At 47.8% G+C, this 26,154-nt stretch overlaps 1 protein-coding gene and 1 non-coding gene across 2 annotated transcripts in view; one reads left to right on the forward strand and one right to left on the reverse strand.

The window, feature by feature from the left end:
- The window catches only part of EMILIN2 (elastin microfibril interfacer 2), a 50,849-nt gene that overhangs the window by 11,927 nt on the left and 12,768 nt on the right, over window positions 1-26,154 (forward strand). Inside the window, exons 3-4 of the mRNA XM_067699587.1 lie at window positions 11,874-12,049; window positions 18,345-20,255. Coding sequence (XP_067555688.1) covers window positions 11,874-12,049; window positions 18,345-20,255 — 2,087 coding nt within the window. The remainder of the gene's footprint in view (window positions 1-11,873; window positions 12,050-18,344; window positions 20,256-26,154) is intronic.
- LOC137204236 (U6 spliceosomal RNA) lies at window positions 14,437-14,543 on the reverse strand. The gene has a single exon (XR_010933474.1). It is a non-coding gene; the product is annotated as a U6 spliceosomal RNA (small nuclear RNA).

The raw sequence follows: 26,154 nt of genomic DNA on the forward strand, positions 1-26,154 counted from the left end.
CTCCCGTTGTTAAGACTCATATGTGCCAAGTTTGGTTTTCAGGTTTCAGGCCCGGAGACCATAAGTTTGAACAACTGTCCGTGGCTGTGTGTTTTGTTTTGTTTTGTTTTGTTTTTTGTGGTACGCGGGCCTCTCACTGTTGTGGCGTCTCCCGTTGCGGAGCACAGGCTCCGGACGCGCAGGTTCAGCGGCCATGGTGCACGGGCCCAGCCGCTCCGCGGCATGTGGGATCTTCCCGGACCGGGGCACGAACCCGTGTCCCCTGCATCGGCAGGCGGACTCTCAACCACTGCGCCACCAGGGAAGCCCCGTGGCTGTTTTTAAAATGGAAATTGTGACATACGTATAGTCTTTGAAATGATTGTTCATGATGAATGAAAATACAGTGGCTTGCAGCTAAAATGAGGATTTGTGATATGATAGACTCCAGTTAAATCAAGCAAAGTAATGATATACATTGTCGTTTAGATTCCTGAACTGGTCATCTCATTGTGACCTTGGAAAGCTCTTTTACCAAGGTGTAAGCATACATTGACTCTCTGGGTGAAGTATGATACAGCTTTGATTTTGGGAGGATTCATGTTACACAGCTCTAAGAAATGGCTTGGTGTAATTGGGAGGATACAGTGACCAAAGACAGAAGTGCATTTTGAAAAATAGAACTACCATACGACCCAGCAATCCCACTACTGGGCGTATACCCTGAGAAAGCCATAATTCAAAAAGAGTCATGTACCACAGTGTTCGTTGCAGCTCTATTTACAACAGCCAGGACATGGAAGCAACCTAAGTGTCCATCGACAGATGAATGGATAAAGAAGATGTGGCACATACATACAATGGAATATTACTCAGCCATGAAAAGAAACAAAATTGAGTTATTTATAGTGAGGTGGATGGACCTAGAGTCTGTCATACAGAGTGAAGTAAGTCAGAAAGCGTAAAACAGATACCGTATGCTAACCATATATATGGAATCTAAAAAAAAAACCTTGGTTCTGAAGAAGCTAGGGGCAGGACAGGAATAAAGACGCAGATGTAGAGAATGGACTTGAGGACATGGGGAGGGGGAAGGGTAAGCTGGGATGAAGTGAGAGAGGGGCATGGACATATATACACTACCAAACATAAAATAGATAGCTAGTGGGAAGCAGCCGCATAGCACAGGGAGATCAGCTCAGTGCTTTGTGACCACCTAGAGGGGTGGGATAGGGAGGGTGGGAGGGAGACAGAAGAGGGAGGAGATATGGGGATATATGTATATGTATAGCTGATTCACTTTGTTATACAGCAGAAACTAACACAGCATTGTAAAGCAATTATACTCCAATAGAGATGTTTAAAAAAAAAAGTGCATTTTGAGAAAGTTAAATACTGAAAATATAGGGAATTATTTTAAAGATTATTTTTGAGATGTCTTTGAAAATACTATGTTTGCTTGTATATTTTATTTGCAAAGACTCATTGAAGTAAATTGTACTGAAGATTTTGGGTAATGGGACAGCTTAGGCCCCAGCTTATGAGGAGGATGAGAGCTACTATGCAAACCACAGATCTTAGTGGTTTTATTTAAATAAACAAAAGATAATGCAATCTATGTAATTTTTCTTAAAAAAAATGATTTTAGGGCTTCCCTGGTGGCTCAGTGGTTGAGGGTCTGCCTGCCGATGCAGGGGACACGGGTTCGTGCCCCGGTCCACGAAGATCCCACAGGCCGCGGAGCGGCTGGGCCTGTGAGTTGTGGCTGCTGGGCCTGCGTGTCCGGAGCCTGTGCTCCGCAACGGGAGAGGCCACAACAGTGAGAGGCCCGCGTACCGCAAAAAAAAAAAAAAAAAAAGATTTTAAGGAGATTGAAAGCAAGCCACTTCTCCTCTTCACCTCCAAGTCTGTGTATTTGTCTCACTTCCCCTCAATTTACAAGAACTGTGATGCCTGGAAGCTTCCCTCTAGGTTGGGACATTTCCCACACTCTCTTGTCCTGCAGTCCCTGAGTACCTGGGTTCCGGGGGGTTTTCTCGGAACCACATGGGTCTGGCCGAGGTACGGAACACCACACCCTCAGGTTCTTAAGAACAATCCAGTTCTACAAGCCGGTATGAGCACGAGGGCTCAGTGAATACTGTAGCGACACACATGGCTTAACGGACGTGGCAGGTGTTACCAGCCTTAAAAATCCGTCGGCCACCCCAAGTCTCCTTGGAGAAAAGTTCCTCCTCGCTTCTTTCTCCTCCACAGCCTCCATCACCCCTTTCTATTTAAAAGCAAAGAAGCAAAATGCTTCTTTTTATCTTGCCTCTCCCCCTCTCCTTGTCTACACCTTCAGGCCTGGAGGTGGGCCGGGTTGTGGTAGCATCTTCCAAAGAAAAACCATGCTTCCTCTAAGCAGAGGGCAGGCAAATGTAAATGTCTCTACTTTGTTCAGTGTGGATTTAAAAGACACAAAGTAATACGGGGTTCGCCTGGACAATGTGAGAAATATGAAACTAGGTTATAACAGTTTGGTCCTGTTTTCCCCCAGTGTGATATAAATTAGAAAAGAAATATAAGTGTTCCTGTGTTTTCAATTCCCAGATTTCTTTTTTTTTTTAATGAGAATGAATTGGCCCAAAGGAAGAAAATGTTGTCTTTATACCTGCAGAGAAACTCCTACTGTCTTAGGATTTTCTAAGCTTCTAAGTGACTGCCACCAAGTTCCAGGTGAGGCCTGTTTAAGAGCTTGCCACCATCCGTGGTCACCATCCAAAGGTCCAAAATTGATTACAGATGGGGTATCATAGCCAGTTCCCTTTCTGTTTGGAAAAGCAGTACAGTCGTCCCTTGGGCTCCATAGGGGATTGGTTCCGGGACCTCCCACAGATACCAAAATCCACAGATGCTCAAGTCCCTTATATAAAATGGCATAATATTTGCATATAACTTATGCACATCCTCCTGTATACTTTAAATCACCTCTGGATAACTTATAATACCCAATACAATGTAAATGCTATATAAATACATAGTGGCTGGGTGCATGACAAATTCGTTTTGCTTTTTGGAACTTTCCAGGAATTTTTTTTTTTTTGCATGAATATTTTCAATCTGCTGTGGGTTGAACCTGCAGACACGGAACCGCCGATCCAGAGGGCTGCTTGTACTGAGAATGACGGGTGGGCAGCTAGCTGCAAGCTGAAGGGTGGCTGGCGGATATGGAAGTTGAGAAAGAGAAAGCACAGAGTGACTGGAGCCTGAGGGGGGAGGAATGTTGCAAACCGAGGCAGGGGACACACAGGAAAAGGGCTTTCGAAATTATTGTGACTTCTGTAGGAGAATTTGAGGAAATCATTTTTCCTCTTAAAGAAAGAGGAAATGATCAAGAATTATTCAGTGGCTCTGAGAAGAAACATTTGCATTCCCGAACCACAGAAAGTCACCCTTGGGGTGAGCATCACGCCAAAGGCTGAGGCCGCAGCTGTTTTCCGGGCCACACCGTGGGAACATGGGGAATGAGCGCATCTGGGCGCGATTGGGGCGGAGGGTGCTCTGTGATCCTGACTCCGGGGATGAGGAGATGAGATGTGAGTTCGAGAAATGGAATCCTGTACAATGGAGTTGCGGAAAGCAGCCTGCAGCGGCGATGGCCCTTCCCCAAAAGAATTGTTAGGGGAACGTGGGCCTTCGTTAGTGTTGGATTATTCTGCCGCCAGAAAGCCGGGGTGGTGCTCGGGCCCTGGAGGCCTCCGCGCTCGCTCGCCCTTCCCCCACTGCAGACTTGAGCTCTGTCATGTATTTCCCCAAGTGAGGAAGTTAAAACCAAGAATGCGGACTCCATAGCACACACGCGTAAACTGTATTTCATGCTGCTGGGCGCGCCCCGCGCTTGGAGATGATGTCATTTTTAGCAATGCAAGTTTGCTCCGAAGGAAGGTACAGGCCGCTCTTATGGTAAATCTGAAAATGACACTTCACTGTCTGTTGCAGCCGAGTTGGGACAGCCTCTCAGTTGAGCCGCTGGGCTTTCCTTCAATCACCTTTCTTTCAGGACTGTAGAATTTTTTCTGTCCTCAGGGTTAAGGAGGGTGATCCGTCATGGGGAAAACTTATTCTACTCATTATGCTGTATGATCAGAGAAAATGGCTGAGAAGTAAAGAGGGTTTTAGGGTTTGAATCTAACTTGCCACTCTAAATACGGAAGGAAATTAATTCAAGAAGAAATGGAAAAAGAAACAGCTTACAATTGTGGTTTCTCCAGCAAGAATCTCCTTTGTACTGGGAAACAGACAATCTGCTATACATACACTTTCATTTTGAGCACACTGCCTTGGTCTAGGGTCTGTGATTTAAGAAATGTACAAAGCAGGGACTTCCCTGGTGGTCCAGTGGTTAAGAATCCGCTGCATTGGCAGGCATGGGTTCCACCCCTGGTCCAGGAAGATCCCACATGCCGCAGGACAATTAAGCCCATGCGCCACAACTACTGAGCCCGTGCTCTAGAGCCCGCAAGCCACAACTACTGAGCCTGTGTGCCACAACTATTGATCCCACGTGCTGCAACTACTAAAGCCTGTGCATCTAGAGCTTGTGCTCCACAATGAAGAGTAGCCCCCACTCACCGCAACTAGAGAAAGCCCACACGCAGCAACGAAGACCCAGCACAGCCAAAAGAAAAAAAAAAATGTACAAAGCTGTATTGTAATCTGATTTTAATTAGGTGCCTCTATATGACTTCGAGATTCATCAGATGCATTTTGTATTTCAGAAATATATTTGCCCAAGCCTTCTGACTTTTAAAACTTAAGTGGTTTGTCCTAAGGAGTCAAGCAAAATATTGAGCATTTCTTTCCTTCCACGTTATTAATTTCTCCAGGCAGGGATCTAATTAAAAATGTGCAATGTAGCAGAAAAAGATAAGATGAGAACTGTGATTTGTGTGTGTGATGTGCTCTAACCTGGAAGAAGGCTATCTGGTTTCTTCACTCTCTCGTGGGGGGAGACTTTTTCAGAATGTGGACAGTTAGCCTTGGGGACCAGAGTCACCTCCTCAGATTGTCTTGCACGTGGTTTCAAATGGCCAATTTTTCTTTTTTACAAATTTATTTATTTATTTTTGGCTGCGTTGGGTCTTTGTTGCTGCGTGCGGGCTTTCTCTAGTAGCAGCGAGCAGGGGCTACTCTTTGTTGCAGTGCGCGGGCTTCTCATTGCAGTGGCTTCTCTTGTTGTGGAGCACAGGCTCTAGGTGCACGGGCTTCAGTAGTTGCAGTGCGCGGGCTCAGTAGTTGTGGCACGCGGGCTCAGTAGTTGTGTCACATGGGCTCAGTAGTTGTGGCTCGCGGGCTCTAGAGCACAGGCTCAGTAGTTGTGGCTCACGGGCTTAGTTGCTCCATGGTACACGTGATCTTCCCGGACCAGGACTTGAACCTGTGTTCCCTGCATTGGCAGGTGGATTCTTAACCACTGCGCCACCAGGGAAGCCCCTCAAATGGCCAATTTTTTGATCGTCAGTAGACACAGTGGATTCAGATGGAAGTGTCTCTTCTGCTAGTGCAGAACAACTTTTCCTTCATGTAGTCCTGAAATCCCTTCTGTTTCAAACTTTATAGCCACTGCTGTATTTACTTTTGGCAAAGTGTTACTTTAATAAAAAGTTCACTTATTTATTCATTGATTGGTAGAATGACAACAAAAGAGAAAGCAAACCCATTTGTCACAAGCAGTTCCTAGAAACTCAGTCCACTGTCTTGGCAATTTCTAAATTAGAGCACTGAGACCCAACTTTGTAAAAGTGAATTTCTGTGTAAAAAAGGAAATTTGTTAAAATAAATTTATTCATTTATTTGGCTGTGTTGGGTCTTCGTTGCTGCACGCGGGCTTTCTCTAGTTGTTGCGAGTGGGGGCTACTCTTCGTTGTGGTGCGCGGGCTTCTCATTGCAATGGCTTCTCTTGTGGAGCACGGGCTCGAGGCGCACAGGCTTCAGTAATTGTGGCACGTGGGCTCAGTAGTTGTGGCTCACGGGCTCTAGAGCGCAGGCTCAGTAGTTGTGGTGCACGGGCCTAGTTGCTCTGCGGCATGTGGGATCTTCCTGGACCAGGGCTCAAACCCGTGTCCCCTGCATTGGCAGGCAGATTCTTAAGCACTGAGCCACCAGGGAAGCCCCCTTAAAAAGGAAATCTTGATACATGCTATAATATGGATGAGCCTGAGATGAAGGGGATCAGGGCAGACCACCTCAAAACATGCCACTTTTCCATATTGATTATTTTGAGCTGAAGGCCACTGAGAAACCTCAGAGACAAGACCTTTCTGCCCTTCCCATTTATTCCCAAAAGCGGGGTGTGAGTTTCCTGCCTCTCCTATACCGGGATGAGGGGTGTGACCCTAATCACCAGAGACAGAGAGCCAGCACAGAGAGGAGTCTGTATAAACAAACCTTACTGGTCTTCCCTGGTGGTGCAGTGGTTGAGAGTCTGCCTGCCGATGCAGGGGACACGGGTTCGTGCCCCGGTCCAGGAAGATCCCACATGCCACGGAGCGGCTGGGCCTGTGAGCCATGGCTGCTGAGCCTGCGCGTCCGGAGCCTGTGCTCTGCAACAGGAGAGGCCACAACAGTGAGAGGCCCGCGTACCGCAAAAAAAAAAGAAACCTTACTAAAATAGCCGTTATCACCCATTAGTGTCCTACCCACATTCCCACAACTTATTGCCCCTAGAAGCCCAAACTCCCTTTCCTTTGTCTGATTCCTTCTCCACATTTTATCATCCTTTGTTAAAATGGTACATAAGCCTCTGAGTCTAACTGCTACTTTGAGTTTTCACTTCTTTCCTGAAGCCCCCATGCACGTAAAAATATTCATATCAATAACATTTGTAGTCTTTTTCTCCTGTTAATCTGTCTTTTGTCAGTTTAATTCACAGACTCCAGGAACAAATCTAAGAGGGTACAGGCAAAGTCTTTTCCTCGCCTACAAGGACATTATGCTAAGTGACACAAGCCAGTCACAAAAGGACAAATACTGTACGATTCTACCTATATGAGGTCCCTAGAGCAGTCAGATTCCTAGAGACAGGAAGTAGAATGCTGGTTCCCAGGGGTTGGGGCGGGCAATGGGGAGTTAGTGTTTAATATGGGTGCGGGGTTTCAGTTTGGGGTGATGCAAAAGTTCTGGAGGTGGGTGGTGGTGAGGTTTGCACAACACTGTGAACGTACTTAGTGCTACTGAACTGCACTGTTAAGAACGGTTAAGATGGTACATTTTATGTAATGTGTACTTACAATACTTACGTAACTGTACCACAGTTTTTAAACAATGGGATTGCTGTGGCTGGAGTGAACCGCCCTGTGGAAAACCTGGAGCAGTGGCTGAATGCCAGACACCCAGGTCTGCCCTGGGTGCGCGTTTGGAAACTCTGGCAGATGATTTCTCACCTTTTCGTGTGGACTTTCCTTGTCCCTGGGGAGGTGGTTAGTTCCCCAGGCCTGGGTGCTCCCTACCAGGGAGGGGAAGCGCCTCTTTTCCATCCTCTGTCCCATTCTGATTGATACTGGGCGGAGCTACACACACGGAATGAAGCAACAAGAGTTGACTCCAGGTTTTGGGAGGCAAGCCAGGGACGGGAGGAGGGAGAGGAGTTTACTGTCAAGTCCATTCTTGGGAGAAATCCCAGTCAAATGAGTGCCCCCAGGGTCCTCTGGGTTTTCAGTTTGTGCAGAGTGTTAAAATAAAATACAGGTGGACACTAAACGCGGGGAAAAGATCCTTACTTTGTGGAACCACTGTCTAGATGGTCCTGTGCCAGTGATGTGTGGTTATTTCAGAGCAATGTTCTACTTGCAGTGCTGGGGAGATGGGAGGAGAAATCAGATGAACAGATAGACGTGAGCCCGTTGCTGTTCCCTTGACAATCTTGCGACGCTCTCGCCCAGTCCTGTCCGACAGAACTTTCTGTGATGTTGGAGATATTCACTTTGTTTATTTAATACCATAGTCACTGTGGCTGTAAAGCTCATGAAATGTGGATAGTGTGACTGAGGAAGTAGATGTTCGGTTTTATTTAATTTTAATCAGTTTACATTTAAACACCCGCCCCCCGGTTAATGGCTGTCTTGGAAAGCCCAGCGCTGGCTCACCTTCTGGTGTTTGATTCTTGTCCTGTTCACGTGACTGTGGACCCTGGAGCTCGACTGGGTTCTGGGAGGACTGAACCTCCTGGGTTCAGCTGGGTTAGACCTGAGGGTCGCTCTGGGGTTGTTATTATGGACACTGGACTTCCCCAAACCTTGTCAAAAGTAGGCCTAGTGTCATTAATTAATTGTTTGATCAATCAGTTACTGATTAACGATTAATACTCAGTTATTTATTAAGCACAATAGGACAGACACTGTGTTGAAAAGTGGGGGTCCTGTAGAGAGCAGAGCCAACAGGCGTTCTTGCCCTCAAGGGCCCCGCGGTTGGCGGGGAGGAGGAACTCTGGATGAGCAAATACAAGTGTGAATGGAAGCAGGTGAGGCGAGGTCTCACCTCCCACCAGTGGGAAGGAGTCTTGGTGGGGGTGACATCAAATGGATGTACACTTTGTCCCATTCTGTTTTAACAGGGACACTTCGTCATGTGGTCCCTGAGCTCTGATTCAACTCTTGCAGTCCTTTTCTTCCAACTTCCTTCTCATTAGCATCTCCTGGGCCCATCTGGTGCCTTGACATCGTGACTGAACTTGTAAAAATGGTGACCCCTTGTCTCACCCCCGAAAAGGGCTTGAGAGGAGGGGGGGGGGAGAGTTGGGGAGAGTGGACAGGGCTGTGGGGCAGCTCACTGCCCACCTCCAGGGGTGCCTGAGGCAGCTGATCGGGGCTCCCCCTGGAAGGGATGCTGTTACAGACCTGACCCGAGGCTGGGATGGGGACCAAGGCTGGAGCCCAGTCAGCCCCCGGGCTCCAGCCCCGCCGGGCAGTGACTCTGTCCCTTTGGCTGCGGGCCCTTCCTTGGCCGCCCCCAGCTGGGTGCAGTTTGCTGATTTAGTAAATGTCCACGGAGCATCTTCCAAACACCCACTTCCCAGGGGCCCTGGGGTGACGCTTGGGCTGCTGCCTGGTTGTTGGGCCCCTGGGTGCCTGGGTCTGGGGTGCTTCTCAACTCTGGCTGCGCTTGGCGATTACGTGGGGAGTTTTTGAAAGGTACAGACACCTGGGTCCCCCCACCTCAGACCAGTGAAATTAGAATTTTGAGGGTAAAGGCCTAGGCATTTTTTTTTAAGGCCCCCTGGCCAGGATACTGTCCCGCAGATCCAGGGCATGCGGGCAGGCCTGGGAGTCCTGCCTGGTGCTCCCCCATCCTCTGGGGGGCCCCTTGGCTGCCCCAGTGGAAGCAGCAGCCCGGTTTCTGCCAGGATATCCCAGTAGGGCTGTGGGGCTGGACAGACCCGCCTCCCCCCATCACGCCCCCCTGAAATGAGTCCTGGGGACCTGCCGGTGCCTCAGGGATCGTGTTCTCGGGCACAGACATGTGGCCGTGAGCTCAGGTGGCCCCCAGTGGCTTCCAGCTGTCACTGCTTTCACACGCGGGGCTGGAAACTTGGTTGGAGATGCAGTCAACCTGAAGTCCACTGAAACCGGAAACCTAGAGCAATAGGGGTGGGGGGTGGGGGTGGGGGGTGGGGCGGAGAGGAAGGAGGGTGCTCCAGGGAGCTTTCCTAAGTTATGCGCTAGCGCTGAAATCATCACTGCCTTCAGCGAAAAGAATGAAGTGTGTTGGAAAAGCAAGAACTTTCTTGCGCTCGGCTGGGCGGTGAGGGGCTAAGTCCCCCGGGTGGGGTGGGGGGTCGTCCCTCGGCATCAAAGCTGCGGGGTTTGGGCCCCTCGGCCCAGCTCAGCCACGGCCAGAAGGGTTTCATGAGGGCCGTCATCTCCCGGCACACGGAGAAAACCCCAGAGCAGACACATTTTCACATTCAGTCCTCAATGCTCAGAGGAACCAAGTTCTTCGGAGATGACACATTTTTCCAGCATTATGCTGCGCTTGAGCCTGCAAAACAACGAAGTGGAATTTTTCTTTCTTTTCCTGTAGTTTCTGGGACCACACAGAGGATGCCTTTGGTAGGTGGGGTGCTAGGGGGCTGAGGGCTAGTGTGGACCTGGACCGAATTAAGTGCTCAGGCTGCCTTCTTACCCAGCTTGTGGGCCCTTTTGGAACATGTCTGGGTGGGCGCGGTTGCTTCACATTGAAGGCAGTTGCCAGCAAGACTGGCTGCTTCTGTGCGCTGGGAGGGCCCTGCGGGGTCCAGGCGAGCACATGGCTTCAAAGTCCAGTCCTGGACCTTCCTGACCATTGGAACTGGGAGAAGTCACTTAACCTCTACGAGCCTCTGTTTTCTCATTTGTGAAAAAGGAATGATGTATATAGTGGGGCCTTGATGGGGGACGTGGCGGGAATGAGAGAATGAAGAACCGGGAAGGCAGGTCTTGCACCTGCTTTGCCCCTGACCCCCTGAGCAGCCCTTCTTTTCTGTTTTACTTATTGGGCTTTCTCATCAGTTTTCCTTCAAACGCTTCCCACCCAAGCGTCTCAAAATCCACACACCCAGGCCGCACTGCAGACCGATTAAATCAGAGCTTCTGAGGGTGGGACCCCAGCGTGGGTAGTTTTTCACAGGTCCCTGGTAATTCTAACACACGGCCAAGGTTGAGAACCACTGCCCTACAAGACCAGGTGAGACGGGTCAGTGAAGTGCTGGGACACTCCCACTGGGGCAGTGCTGTCAGCGGGCCCTCCTGGAATTCTGAAGGGTCACCTTGCCTGTCCTGGCACGTGAGGTGGTTCCTGGCATGTGAGGTTTGGGGTGTCATGGTTTGGACCCTCAGGGAGGATGCCAGAAGTCCATTACATTTAGCCATTTGTAATTTTCTCAGGAATGTAGCTTTGAACTCTACCTGCCACAAGGCCGGGGCCTGATGGAGTCACTAGGCTGGCATCAGGCCCCCGGATGCCCCCCTGAGCAGCACACAGCAGCCCTGAGGACGTGATGCAAAGCCCGTTTCTTTCTGGGAATCGGTCCCAAAAGGGGGCTAGCTGCTCGTGCTGGGGTGTTGGAAACGAAGAGAAAGTGACGAGGTTCAAGAGAGCTGTCGTTCCCAGTCAGAAGGAGAAGCCGGGGTGACCCAGGAGCCGGCTTGCCTCTGTGCTGTGAGCAGGGAGGGCCGCTGCGGGGTGAGCTCCTGGTTGGTCCCTCTGAGCGCTGTGTGTTCTGGGCTGAGGTCCAGCCCTGGGTCTAAAGGACTTTCCAGCTTGTTGCCAGGGTCTCTATGTGATACACAAGTGCACCATAAACGGGATTTTTGAATGGTTCCAATTCTGCTTCCTTATTTCTGTCATTAGCCGTGTGGACCGGGGCATCTTTTTAAAAAGATCTGAACACAAATAGCGTGAGATGCGTCTCCAGGGGCTCGCTGCTCCCTTTGTTGGTGTTGGGAAAGAGGGTGCCGAGATGAATACACAAGGGGCCATGGGAGGTGAGGGCACCCGGGGTGTCTCTCTAAAACACAAACCAAATGGTCCTGACTTACCTTGGAAAAACCCCCACAAAGCAGCGAATTGTATAAGTTTGTCGGTGAAATAAAAGCCCGGTTTGTGAACAATGTCCACATCCAATGAGATTCATGGGCCAAGTTTTTCTGAGTTGTCTGTTTCTCCAGCCTTTAGTGGGAGGGGACCTGGGGGCAGGTGGATGCAGGAGCTGGAGGAAGGAGGGGGCAGGGCTGGACTAGAGGAGACCAGTGGTCCCTGCTGGGTCAGCCTGGAGAGAGCAGTGACCTGGAGCGTCTTCATTCGGATTCAGCCAGGGGGACCGGGGGTGTTTGCAACAGCAGCCAGTAAAGAGAGATGCCACCTTTTTTCTTCGGCAGTTATCGTGTGAATGTCAGACCCAGATACGTCACCAGGTACAAGACGGTGACACAGCTGGAATGGAGGTGCTGCCCTGGCTTCAGGGGAGGGGACTGCCAAGAAGGTCCCAGAGACCCCATGAAGACGCCCCGCCCCACGCCCGCTCGGCCGAGAAACAGCGTGAAGAAAGCCACAGGTACCTTCTGACTTGCGCTCTGCTTTGCCGGCCGCCCCTGCTCCTTCTCACTACAGGATTTATGAGTTATGGCGTGGAGCTTTCCAAGTTCTGCCCAAAACACGCACATATGCCTGCAGTAGACACATGGCACACAAATTTAATTGCAGAAGCAGTAGCGATCGGAAGACAGACTTTTAAAAAGTAAATTGCGGGCTTCCCTGGTGGCGCAGTGGTTGAGAGTCTGCCTGCCGATGCAGGAGACACGGGTTCGTGCCCCGGTCCGGGAAGATCCCACATGCCGCGGAGCGGCTGGGCCCGTGAGCCATGGCCGCTGAGCCTGCGCGTCCGGAGCCTGTGCTGCGCAACGGGAGAGGCCACAACAGTGAGAGGCCCGCGTACCGCAAAAAAAAAAAAAAAAAAAGTAAATTGCTTTGTTAGGGCCAACTGGTTGTGAAAGCCAAGGCCTTAGAGTGGGAGATGCTGCTGGTCTCAGCCTTGTGTGGCCTGAGGCACAGACAAAAGAGAGTCAAGTGTAACGAGGTAATGATGCTTGGGTTGTTTTTACTTTACTTTTCATGTACAAGCTCCCATAAACCTGAATTTGAAGAAACTAAAATTGTTTCTTTTTCCAAAAGAAAAAAAGGTAAATAGAATCATTCTTATTCTGTTTGGGGTGAGATATTTGCAAAGCTAAGCCCCAAGTTAGAAGTGTCCAATGAGGCTGTTCTTAAATTTGCTTTTGATTTTTTTTTAAGTGAAGTAGCACAAACTCAATGAATAGCTTAGCAAGCAATGACAATTTTCACCTTGGCTTTTAAGTGTAACATTAAGAAACTGACTTTTATGGATAAAAATATTTTGACATTTTATTCTACATTACTTTATCTTTCTTGTTTTTTAAAGTTCAGTGAGAAAAACCTAGATTTTCTTATGAGTTAAATGTTTAAGTCATCTTTAAATGATTATATTTTCCCATGAGGTGTTTTCAGTTTGTTTTGGGGTTTTTTTTGTCTGCATTGGGTCTTCGTTGCTGTGCGCGGGCTTTCTCTAATTGTGGCGAGCAGGGGCTACTCTTCGTCGCGGGGTGCGGGCTTCTCACTGTGGTGGCTTCTCTTGTTGCGGAGCATGGGCTGTATGCGCATGGGCTTCAGTAGTTGCGGCCTGCAGGCTCAGTAGTTGCGGCTCACGGGCTCTAGAGCGCAGGCTCAGTAGCTGTGGTGCACGGACTTTGTTGCTCCGCGGCATGTGGGATCTTCCCGGACCAGGGCTTGAGCCTGTGTCCCCTGCATTGGCAGGTGGATTCTTGACCACTGTGCCACCAGGGAAGTCCTGTGTTTTCGATTTTGAAACTAGTGGTGTTTCCCAATATTGTCCGTAAAACAGACTTTAAAATAATTTTTATTATAAAAGTAATGCATATCTATTACAGAATGTTTATAGGAAAAATATTTAAGTACACATAATCTCACCACCAAATGACAACTACTGTTAACATTTTACTATAGAACACTATTCTCTTTTCTATTTCTGCACATACATTTTGTTAAAGAAAAATTCATTCATTCATCCCACAAATATTTATTCTATATCTGCAGGCTCTATACTAGGTTCTTAGGAAAAGAGAAAATCAAGGCAGACACAGTCCCTGACCTCATGAAAGGCAGACACTAGACAAGTAGTGAGGGGGCGTGTTGGATCATAGTGGACAGTTTATTTCTGTTTTGTTTAGTTTTACTTTTTATTTTATAAAAGTTTAAACATACATGTAGTTTAATGAGTTCAGTAGCTTTATAAGGACTATTAGGAAAAGCACTTTTTCTCCCACTTTCCCTTCTCAGGGGTATTAGCAAATTCCCTTTCTCTCCCACTTTCCCTTCTCAGGGGTAATTACTTTAAACTCTTTAAAAATTAAAATAATTGAAGTATAGATTTACAATACTATATTAATTACAGGTGTACAACACAGTGATTCAGTATTTTTATAGATTATACTTCATTTAAAGTTATTGCAAAATAATGGCTATATTTCCCTGTGTTGTCCTTGTTTCTTATTTATTTTTTACATAGTTTGTACCTCTTAATCCTCTACCTCTGTCTTGCCCCTCCCCCCTTCCTTCTCCCCACTGGTAACTACCAGTTTGTTCTCTGTATCTGTGAGTTTGTTTCTGTTTTGTTATATACATCTATTTGTTTTATTTTTTAGATTCCACATATAAATGATAACACAGAGTATTTGTCTTTCTCTGTCTGACTTTTATTTCTCTAAGCATAAAACCCTTCAGATCCACCCATATTGTTGCCAATGGCATTGTTTCATTCTTTTTTATGGCTGAGCAGTATCCCGTTGTATATATATACCACATCTTCTTTATCCATTCATCTATCGATGGACACTTAGGTTGCTTAAAAATATGTAATGCTTCACAAATTTACCTGTCATCCTTGTGCAGGGACCATGCTAATCTTCTTTGTATCATTCCAATTTTAGTAAATGTGCTGCTGAAGTGAGCACTGCTTTAAACTCTTTAGGTGGTCTTTTGGAATTTACCTCCACACCCCTTGACTTCTCATTATGGAAGGTGAGGATTTAAGTCCCTTTCATCTAACATGGGGCTCCTATACTGCCATCCTTTCCATTCAGTTATACTGTGTTTTTATCTGTTCAGTATTTATTGGTTACATTGTAGTAGTTATATAATGTTTACAGCGGAGCTCTGTAGTGTACTATGAACATGCTGCCTTTCCTACACTGTTTCTGGATTTCTCTAGAGTTAATAAGCATGTTTTCCTTTGCTTGGTTTTCTATATTTTTATCCCTATTTCAACCCAGACTCTCCGCTGGTTATCTGCATGTCCCCTCGTTTTGTTCAGACACATCGGTTTCATCTCCTTGAAGAAATCTCTCCTAGAGCCTTCTCACCTGCCCCACCTGGACTGGTCATCTGCTTGTCCTTGTTCACAGCTGCCACCCTGTGACCTTAACTGACTTCTCTCCCATCCGTTCCCTGCTTCCTGTACCCGCTGCTTGCTTTTTCTCAGTTTATTCCCTTGTTTTGGTAGAGCACATCTTCTAGTAGTTTCATGAGAGGATTGCATGGGAGGTAAACTTTTTGATATTCTGAAAATATATTTACTCCAGCTTCAGAATTCTAGGTTGGAAATAATTTTCCTTTAGAATTTTGAAAGCATCACTCAATTTTCTTCTAGTTTCCAAAAAGGAACGCTCCTACACTGTTGGTGGGAATGTAAATTGGTGCGGCCACTATGAAGAACAATATGAAGGTTCCTTAAAAAGCTAAAAATAGAGCTACCGTATGATCCAGCGATCACACTTTTGGGCATATATCCAGATAAAACTATAATTTGAAAAGATGCATGCACCCCAGTGTTCATTGCAGCACTATTTACAATAGCCAGGACATGGAAGCAACCTAAGTGTCCATTGACAGGTGAATGGATAAAGAAGATGTGGTGTGTATACATACAACGGAATATTACTCAGCCATAAAAAGAATGAAATAATGCCATTGGCAGCAACATGGATGGATCTATAGATTATCATACTAAATGAAGTAAGTCAGAGACAAATGTCATATGATACCACTTATATGTGGAATCTAAAAAAATGATACAAATGAACTTATTTGAAAAACAGAAAGAGACTCACAGACATAGAAAACAAACTTATGGTTACCAAAGAGGAAAACTGCGGGGGAGGGATAAATTGGGAATTTGGGATTAATATATACACACTACTACATACAAAATAGATAACAAGGACCTACTGTATAGCACATGGAACTATACTCAATATTTTATAATAACCTGTGTGGGAAAAGAACCTGAAAAAGAATATATATACATATATATATATCTGAATCACTTTGCTGTACACCTGAAACTAACATAACATTGTAAATCAACTGTATTTCAATTAAAATTTTTTTTCTTCTAGTTTCCAATGCACTGTGAAAATGTCCAAAACCATTCTGATTCCCAATTTTTTATATGTGACTTGGTTGGGGTTTGTTTTGCTTGTTTTGTTTTATGCCATTCTAGTGAGATTTCGGAAGAGAATGAAAGGAAGCGCCTATCCTCAACCCACTATCACTGTAATGAACATACTGTTTCTGGAACTTATTTTTTAACTTCATGAAAAAACATTCATGTCATTAAATATACTACAATATCACTTCATGGCTTCATGGAGTGTGATTGTTTGGACATTATCCTGTACCGTTGGTCCTTTAGACTGTTTGCAATTTTTCATTATTATAGATAGTATTCTTTCCTGTTAAATTTTTGGATTCATCCTTATTATTTACTAGAATAAATTTCTAGAAGTGTAATTGCAGAGTCAAAAGGATTCTGAGTATTTTGATACACTTGCCAAATTATCCTTCCAAAAAGTGGTAACAATTCTTATAGTCACCAGCAGTGTATGAAGAAAACCTCTGCTTACATCCTGATCCTTCCCTGCTTCTCCAGCCCTTAGAAAAAAATTTCCTTTGCTCAGAACAACATTTCATTTGTATGTGATTCAATGAATTTTATTTCTGGTGTCCTGAGATAGAATACATTTTTCAGTATGGAAAACAAGGTGTTCTTTCTAGTTTTCTCCTTGGGAATTTAGACATCTGAATTCCAGTCTTGGTTTTAACACTATGTTGATTTTAGTGAATGATAACTGTTGATATGATCATCTTCAAAAGTTTAGAGGAGGAGAAAACAATGAACATGAAGCTCAAATATCGACAACATTCTAAATTTACTTCCAGTGTTTGTCAGTTTACATTAATGCATTTTATTTCATTGTAATCTATGTCGTGTGTGACTTTTTCCACTTTACACGCTAGGTCTCAGTATCATCTGTAGGCTTGTCGATGGTATTCTAGAATTCCTTGTATTCTGTGTTCAAGGGCGTGGTTTGCTGCTTATTCTCCTAGTGCCTCAGATTTAAAAAAAAAATAAATTTATTTATTTATTTTTGGCTGCGTTGGGTCTTCGTTGCTGCGTGCGGGCTTTCTCTAGTTGTGGTGAGCGGGGGCTACTCTTTGTTGCGGTGCGCGGGCTTCTCATTGCAGTGGCTTCTCTTGTTGCAGAGCACGGGCTCTAGGCACTTGAGCTTCAGTAGTTGTGGCACACGGGCTCAGCAGTTGTGGCTCGCGGGCTCCGGAGCACAGGCTCAGTAGTTGTGGTGCACAGGCTTAGTTGCTCCACAGCATGTGGGACCTTCCCGGACCAGGGCTCGAACCTGTGTTCCCTGCATTGGCAGGCAGATTCTTAAGCACTGCACCACCAGGGAAGTCCAGTGCCTCAGATTCTGATAACCTGCTTTTTGTTTAATTTCTCTCTCTGTACGTTAGTTTATTTTCATTTTATGACTCATCACAATTATTTTATAATAATTTTTTTCTTTTGGACTGTTTCCTTGCAGGGTACATTTCTTAAAGTAGGATTATCAAAAATGGAATGTTTGGGGAATTCCTTGGCGGTCCAGTGGCTAGGACTCTGTGCTTCCACTGCACGGGGCACGGGTTGGATCCCTGGTCCCGGAACTAGGATCCAGCAAGCCACGTGGGGCTTGGCCACAAACCAATTCAATGTTTGTATTCTTTGACTTAGTGACTCTCACTGCTTAGGGCCACGTAGCTCTGTTGTTGGCAGACGCCAGTAGACTCTGTTGCTTTATCTCTCGTTTGCTGTTAGTTTCTCCAGCTGCATGACAGCACTGAACAATGTCTATGAGAGTCTTTTAGCACGGGGATGCTATTAAAAGTAAGCAAACGTTTAGGGGTTGCTTGGAGGATAACTTGTTGCTCGTGTGATATCATACCACCCAACTGCTAATGGGTGGATCTCAAGTGGGTTCTTGTGGTTTTACAGCATGCAGTCAACCACCGGGGTGTGGGTGCAGTTACTAATGAGGGAATGATGTATGTTCATATGATAACGCAAATCAAGAATTTTCCCTTCAGGGTGAAAGAGGCCATTGAGTATCTATTATGTGCCGTGTAAATATCCTCTTAACAACCCAAGAGGGAAGATAGTGCCTCTGCTTCGTAGATGAGGGGATTATAGTTCACAGAAGTGAGTTAGCCTGCTCGAGGGCAGGCTGTAAACAGCAGAGCCAGAATGCCCCTGGAGGTCTCTTTTACTTAAAGCCCATAGTCTTTTCGACTCTGGCACAATAATTACCTGCAGTGAGAAGGGAGCTGTAAGTGAATCCCTTGAATACCCTGTTTATTGTCTTTGCAGAAACTGGGTAAAGGTAGAAGATGTTAAGTCATGTCCAACTCTTTCTTTGTAACAGACAATGAACCAAGTCGAGTCTCAGAGCCTGGGAAGACTTTGTCACCAACTCCTGCAGCAGAGCTAAGTCGGACCGTAGATCCAAAACAGGGGCCCCTAGAACTTCAGGAAAAGAAAATCCAGGTGCTTGAGGAGAAGGTTCTCCGACTCACAAGGACAGTGCTTGATCTCCAGTCTTCCATTGCTGGAGTGAATGAAAACCTCAAACACTCCATTCAGGATGATGCCAGCAAAATGCTGGCATCGTGGCTCAGTAACCTGCACCCCCAGCCAGTGCCCGACAGTGCCGTGGGTGGAGAACCAGAAACGGTCCAGCTTCCTGGTGTCCTCAACAGTAAGGAATCTGGCATGAAGGACATCAAGTCTGAATTGGCTGAAGTCAAGGATGCCCTGAAGACCAAGAGTAGCAAGCTGGAAGAGCTGGATGGGAAGGTGAAGGGCTATGAAGGGCAGCTCAGACAGCTCCAGGAGGCGGCCCAGGGCCCTACGGTCACCATGACGACCAATGAGCTCTACCAAGCGTATGTCGATAGTCAGATTGATGCCCTGAGAGAGGAGCTCATGGAGGGAATGGACAGGAAGCTGGCTGATCTGAAGAACTCGTGTGAGTATAAGCTAATTGGTCTCCAGCAGCACTGTGATGACTATGGGAGCAGCTACCTGGGAGTGATGGAGCTTATAGGAGAGAAGGAAACCAACCTGAGAAAAGAAATCAGTGACCTTCGAGCCCGGGTCCAAGACCCTCCAACCAGGGCAAACTGCTGTGACGGTGCCAAGAATGGTGACTTTGGGCAACAGGTCAAGACGTTAGACCAGAAAATTGAAAGAGTTGCTGAAGCGACTAGAATGCTGAACGGACGACTAGACAATGAGTTTGACCGCCTCGTAGTTCCAGAGCCAGATGTGGACTTTGATGCCAGATGGAATGAACTGGATGCAAGGATCAACGTGACAGAGAAGAATGCAGAGGAACACTGCTTTTACATTGAAGAAACCCTCCGGGGGACCATCAGTGGGGAGGTAGATGACTTGAAGCACCTTCTTGATCAGAAAATACAGTCTCTGGAGGAGCGGCTGGGGAGCGCTCTCCTGGCGATGGCCAACGGCTCGGAGGCAGAACTTGCTCCCCCAGCGTCAGCCCCGCCTGATGGGTCGGGGGCTGGGAACGAACAGGTCATGGTGGAGTTAAACCACCTGAAGGACAAAGTGCAAGTGGTGGAGGATATGTGCCTACAGAACTTCCAGGGAGAGCCTCGTGGGAGAGAAGATACTTTGCGAAATGGAGACGACCCTTCAGCAGGTGACGCTTTGAGCCTTTTGAAATCTCTGAATGACACAATGCATAGGAAGTTTCAAGAAACCGAGCGTAGCATCCAGAGACTTCAACAGAATTTTAGTTTTCTTTATTCTCAACTAAACCACACAGAAGACCACGTGAGTCATCTTCATAATGAGCTGAGCAGTGGTAGAGAAGGTAAAAAGGCTGCAGGGCGTGGGTCTCCTAAGGGGGCTGAACCCCTCCCGTCTCCCCCGGCCGCCTCGGTGCCTTGCTGCGACCAGCTGGAGGAGAGGTGGCAGCGGCTGCAGGGCCAGGTCCTCGCCGAGCTGGACGCTTGTAAGGAGAAGACACACGGGGTCCAGAGGGGGGTCTCTGTGGTGGAGGACAGGGTGTCTCATATGGAGAAAACCTGCAGCAAACTGGACTCCATCTCAGGAAGTCTTCAGAAAATCAAGGAAGGGCTCAACAAGCATGTCAGCAGCCTCTGGAGTTGTGTCAGGCAGATGAACGGGACGCTCCGGACACATTCCAGAGACATCTCTGGCCTGAAGAATTCAGTCCAGCAGTTCTATAGCCATGTTTTCCAGATTTCTACGGACTTGCAAGACCTGATCAGATTTCAACCATCGGCAAGTAAGTGGACCTTTACAATTCCATTTCTTGTAATTGTTTGCAACACGTATTATGCTAGGTTTTGGATGGTTTGTGGAATTAACTACATCACTGCTAACCGAAGTGTGCTTCATAGGTGGGGGCCAGTTTGTGAATCGTTGGGTGCTGGGTAACATTAAGGCAAATACCAACAGCGAGAGAAAGTATTTAGAAACTTTTAACATAATTTGACGTCACCGTAGCGTTCAAGCACATGATCTGTGCATTTTGCAAATGATCAGCCGACAGCAAATTGAAAATACAAAAGGAGAACCGGTCCTTCCCCGCAGGTAGGTGGTAGAAGGTTGATCTATACTGTCATGTCTGTGAGCTTAGAGTCGGGGTCAGATCTGTGGCATAACAGCTTGGGGCAGTGGATATGTTGTCTTGTTTTCTACTCAGGGAGTCTCCTGTGTGTGTCCATTCACCTCCGTGTGAGCATCACTTCTGTTTGCTGGTGTCATAATCTCTGTCATTATCATGACAGAGCATCCGCTTTGAGCATCCTCTTGTTCCCTAAAATCTAGGGCCTACGTGATGGCAGGTAGAATGCATTGTATTCCTTTCCAAAGACAGAGACAGGACCGTGGACAAAAGCACTTCAGGGGCAGTAACTGTTTAAAGCCCCATAGTGTCCAGAACAAGGACGCTCATAAGTTGCGCTTAGGGCAATGCTGGCTGCACGTGACACACTCGACAAATGTTTGTTGAATGAATTAATGAATTGAGTGGATGAATGGTCCCTTAATAGTATTGAGTGATATAGTCAAGTTAATTTCTGTTATTTGGGGGTTCAGCACGTCATCCCTGAAGGGTAGAGCCTCCCTTGTACCTGGATTCAGTAGCCTCAGTACTGAGCCAGCCTTTTCTAATGCACGCGGGAGGGATGAGCGGGGAGCTCACATTTATTGAGCGCTTTTTATTTGAATCAGCACTGGCCTAGTCCCCTCAGGGATGTGTTCCAAGGTCGCACAGCTGGGAAGTGGTGGAGGTGGGGTGAGGACCCCAGGCGCTGTCCTCCAGGCCTGCACACATCTCCCCTATGTCTCCCAGAGATGAACGCACACTTACTGGGTCCATGAGGACTTGGGGAGGGCCAGCCATGTGCCCGAGAGGACCCCACTTCCTGACCAGTCCTGTCTTCTTTGTTGGCCTTTATCACCTTTCCACCTTGCTCAGCTACAGGTGACAAAGGCCCTTACCTGTTGATGCAAGTTCCTGGCCTGGTGTGAGCTTGTAGAATTTTAGGATCAGGTCCTATCTGAGACTTACAGCCTGAGAAGGGGAGGCTGGAGTGGGAGAAGCAGAGGAGCCCTGGCCTGGCTGGGGAGAGCCAGGGCCTGGTCCACAGGAGGCGGGAGGGTCCCAGGTGGTGGGTGGGAAGTGCTTTGAACCTTCCCAGAGATAAGGAGTTTGTAGATAAGGAATTACCCAGGCAGTCCCTATATTTATAACCCTCCCCCTCCCCTCCCCCCAGGCCCACACAGCTCCCCTATCTCTGGAATGTTGGGTAAAGGTCACAGGACTATGTGTGTATTCATAGAATGATTGTCCCTCATGGTGACAGTTCTGTCTGGACTGTGCTTTTTAACAACAGATTGAACCAGATATTTCCAGTTGATTTGCAGCTCCCAGGCAGCGTGGGAAGCTGTGTTTACTCCTTCACGCTTGGCTGTGAAAGGAGGGGTCGGGGGTGAGCGCCTTTAAAGAGAATGTGGCTTCCAAAAGATGATCCTTTCGGAATGAACTCATTGTTCTGAGTGTAGAAAGCATGGATTTCCGAGAATTTCATTGATTGGAAAGAGACAAACAGGCAGAGTCTGTCCATCCTTGCAGTGCATCCAGGTCTAGGAGAACCGGAGCATGAGAGGTCTGTGGGTGAATCTGGAGTTCAGGTCACATGGACCAGTTAAGAGTCAACAGTACAGGGGCTTCCCTGGTGGTGCAGTGGTTAAGAATCCGCCTGCCAGTGCAGGGGACACGGGTTCAAGCCCCAGTCCGGGAAGATCCCAAATGCTGCGCCACAACTACTGAGCCTGTGCTCTAGAGCCTGAGAGCCACAATTACTGAAGCCCGCGCACCTAGAGCCCGTGCTCCACAACAAGAGAAGCCACCGCAATGAGAAGCCCGTGCACTGCAACGAGGAGTAGCCCCTGCTCACCACAACTAGAGATAGCCCGGGCGCAGCAACGAAGACCCAACGCAGCCAAAAAAAAAAAAAAAAAGAGTCAACAGTACATTTATTGAGCACCTACTATGCGCAGGGCTCTGTGAGGGGTGCAGAGGTGAGTAGCACGACCCTCACGCTCCAGGCGTTTTCAGTCACGGGGCTAACGACATGCACTGGTCTGCAGAGAGGATGAATGAGGTGGTGTGTTAGGGCCCAGTGAGTGGTGTCAGGGTTTATCCTTTTAGTTCATTGGATCTTACTGAACCCGTACTTTGTGGGAGTAATGAGCTATGTCTGTGCAGTATGTGGATGTGTGACAGTGTGTGTGACAGTGACATTCTGAGGGGAAACAGGCAGACAGAGATGGTCACGGGCACAGGCACATGGCCACTGTGGAAGTCAGGGAGGGCTTCTCGGAGGAGGGAGCCTCCAAAGATGAGGAGGTTGAGCGTTCAGGGGCTGGTGGAGTGAAGGGTGAGGTGGAGTGATGAGAGAAGCTTCTGGAAGGAGGCGTTGGCGTTACTGGAGCTCATACTGAGGGGTGGGTAGGGTTCAGCAAAGCAGGAGGGGAGGACATCCCTGCTGAGGAGTTGTGTAAATGGGCCCGTTATTTACTGCTGTGTGACAGCCTACTCCAGATCCTGGTGGCTTAAAGCAACAGAGCTGTATCATTTTCCATTACTCTGCGGGTCAGGAAACTGGCTTGGCAGTTCTTCTGCTCCATTTGGTGTCAGCGTGAGTCACTCACTCAGCTGCAGTCAGGGGGCTGGTGGGCCCGGCTGGGCTGGGAGGGCCAGGCAGACGGGTCACGTGTCCGGTGCCTCAGGGGTCCCTCCACACAGCCATCCTGTCTCTTCGTGTGGCTGACTTGGGCCTCCTCACAGCAGGTGGTCTCGGGTAGTCAGACTTATCACATGGTGAAAGCGGAAGCCTCTTCCAGGCGAGGCCCGGAGCTGGCATGGTGTCCCTTCTGCCACATTCCACTTGTCAAGGCAAGGTGATGCGGCTGGTGGGCGTCAGGACAGAGGGAATATTAACGACAGTCATCATCTCTCCCACTGCGAGCCAAGGTCCAGAGCTGAGAATGCAGGATGTAGCCACCAGAAGCCACATTGCTGGGCCAGGGACTCACACTCTGCTGTTTCTACCGCCCTGTTCACAGACCCCCTTCTTTTCTTTAGAAGCACCCGGAGGGGGCAGAACTACCCACGAGGCAGCCGGGGGAGCAGAAGGGGCTTCAGCTGACGCTCAGATAGATCCGAGTCTGTTTGTTACCTGCCACCTCCTGCGTCGTTGGTGCAGATGTTCCTCCCTGGGGTTTAAAAGAGATTCTTGAGATTTTTTTAAAATTAATTTTTATTGGAGTAGAGTTGATTTACAATGTTGTGTTAGTTTCTGCTGTACAGCAAAGTGAATCAGTTATACATATCCACATATCCACTCTTTTTTAGATTCTTTTCCATATAGGTCATTACAGAGTATTGAATAGAATTCCCTGTGCTACACAGTAGGTTCTTATTACTTATCTATTTTATTTTATGTATAGTAGTGTGTATATGTCAATCCCAGTCTCCCAATTTATCCCTCTGATCCTTGAGATTATAAACCAAACAAAAATGTTTGGTTACTTTTTTGGACGAAAGGTCCATGCCTGTCATCTAGGACTCAGCACTGCCTAACTTCTTTTTTTTTTTTTTCGGTTAATTAATTTATTTTTTGGCTGCTTTGGTTCTTCGTTGCTGTGTGCAGCTTTCTCTAGTTGTGGCGAGCAGGGGCTGCTCTTCATTGCGGCGCATGGGCTTCTCATTGTGGTGGCTTCTCATTTGCAGAGCACGGGCTCTAGGCGCGCAGGCTTCAGTAGTTGCCAGTAGTTGCGGCATGCGGGCTCAGTAGTTGTGGCTCACGGGCTCTAGAGTGCGGGCTCAGTAGTTGTGGCACACGGGCTTAGTTGCTCCGTGGCATGTGGGATCTTCCCGCATCAGGGCTCGAACCCATGTCCCCTGCACTGGCAGGCAGATTCTTAACCACTGCACCACCAGGGAAGCCCAGCACTGCCTAACTTCTAAAAGGTGAAGAACCACTGTATTTTCATGACTGTCTCACCTTAACGCTCTGTGATGTGGGTGTGACACCCCTGGGCCCCATATGCCCCACCCCTTCATTTATGTAGTCATTCACTCAACAGATGCTTACTGAGTCATGTCCTAGGGCTGGCGTTTCAGCCCTGAAGGACCTTACACTCTAGAGCGTAAGACACGTAATGCACAGCTCAGCAAATGAAGATCTGATTTCAGCTGGCGATCAGTGTGTGGGGAAAGACCCAACAGAGAGGGTGATAGAGGACGGGGGACTTTGTATTTTAGATCAGAGGTCGGGGAGGGTTGCTCAGTGGAGATGACATTTGAGCAGAGACGTGAATAAGACGAGGTAGCGAGCCCTGCAGAGATCTGTGTTCCCGGCAGAGGGAAAAAGCATGTTCAAAGGCCCTGAGGCAGGAATGTGTTTGTCCTGATTGAGGATTCAGAATGCCAGTTTGATCAGGTCTATGAGCAAGGGGGAAAGTCTTAGGCAGTGAGGTCAGGGAGTAGGAGTCAGATGAGGTGGGATTTTATAGGCTGTGATAACGGATTTTAAGTATCATGAGAAACTCTTGGAGAATTTAGAGCCAGGAAGTGATTATTATTTCCCAGGTTTGCAATCCCAGCTACTCTACACATTCTTTGTGACTTTGGGCAAGTTATTTATCTACTTAATGCCTCACTTTCTCCACCTGTTAATTGGAGCGAATCATGATAGTACTTCAGAAAGTTAGTATGAGGATTACTATTCCTAACTAGTGGAGTATTAAGTAGTGCCTGGCACCTGGGAGTCCCTCAGTAAATGCCAGCTGTGATGTCGACCCTCTGTCCCCTATGGTGGATGTTCATTCTGCTCCTGGGTGAACTTCTCTCTTTCTCCTCCTACCAGCCCCCGGGCCTGCAGCCTCAGAGGAGTGAGAGCAGGCTTGTCCACACCGCAGACATGGGATGAGGGCCCTGGGTGTGGGGCTCCTGGCTGCTCTGTCAAATGTTTCTAGAAAGCCAGAGGGTTTTGTCTCTTTCCTCTTTCCCTTTCCTTTTCTTCTTTTCTAAACTGGGAGTCAGGGAGAAAGTGTAAAAAGCCTAGAAATCTCCCCTTCCTAGCATTCAGGATTCATGTTCAAATAAATTAGCTTCTGAAGGGCAAGGAGATGGGGAAGTCCTTTGTTCTTCTGTGGATGTGGCCCTAGGCTTTGGGCTTCTGTGCCCCGTCCCACTGGCTCCCGTTTTCAGTGTTGGTTCTTCACACCATCTCCCCAGCACCCTGTCCCTTTCCTTTAGCTGCAGCTTGTCCCCAAGTTGACTGAAATTGTCGGGTAGGGGTCGTTCTGTCGCTGGCAGCTCCAGGGTCTGCCCCCAGCGTGGCTGAAAGCCAGAGTCTGCTTTCTGCCGGGGCCCCGGGACCAGACTGTGACGTTTCTGCTGTTCCCCTCCCAGTTGGGACATAAGGGGAGTTCCCGTTGCTGAGAAACCTGGGGCTCCCACCCGAGCCGAGATGGGGCAGGGGAATAGTCTGCGCGTCAGGGAAGCTCTCCTCCCCTGCGTCACGGTTCCAAGAAGGACCATGCCTGCCGGACGTCGCAGCACTGTTTCAGCAACTCCAGTGACAGCGGCACTGCTTCCTCTTTCTAAT

Source organism: Pseudorca crassidens, chromosome 12, assembly GCF_039906515.1.
Source record: "Pseudorca crassidens isolate mPseCra1 chromosome 12, mPseCra1.hap1, whole genome shotgun sequence".
Classification (NCBI taxonomy): Eukaryota; Metazoa; Chordata; class Mammalia; order Artiodactyla; family Delphinidae; genus Pseudorca; species Pseudorca crassidens.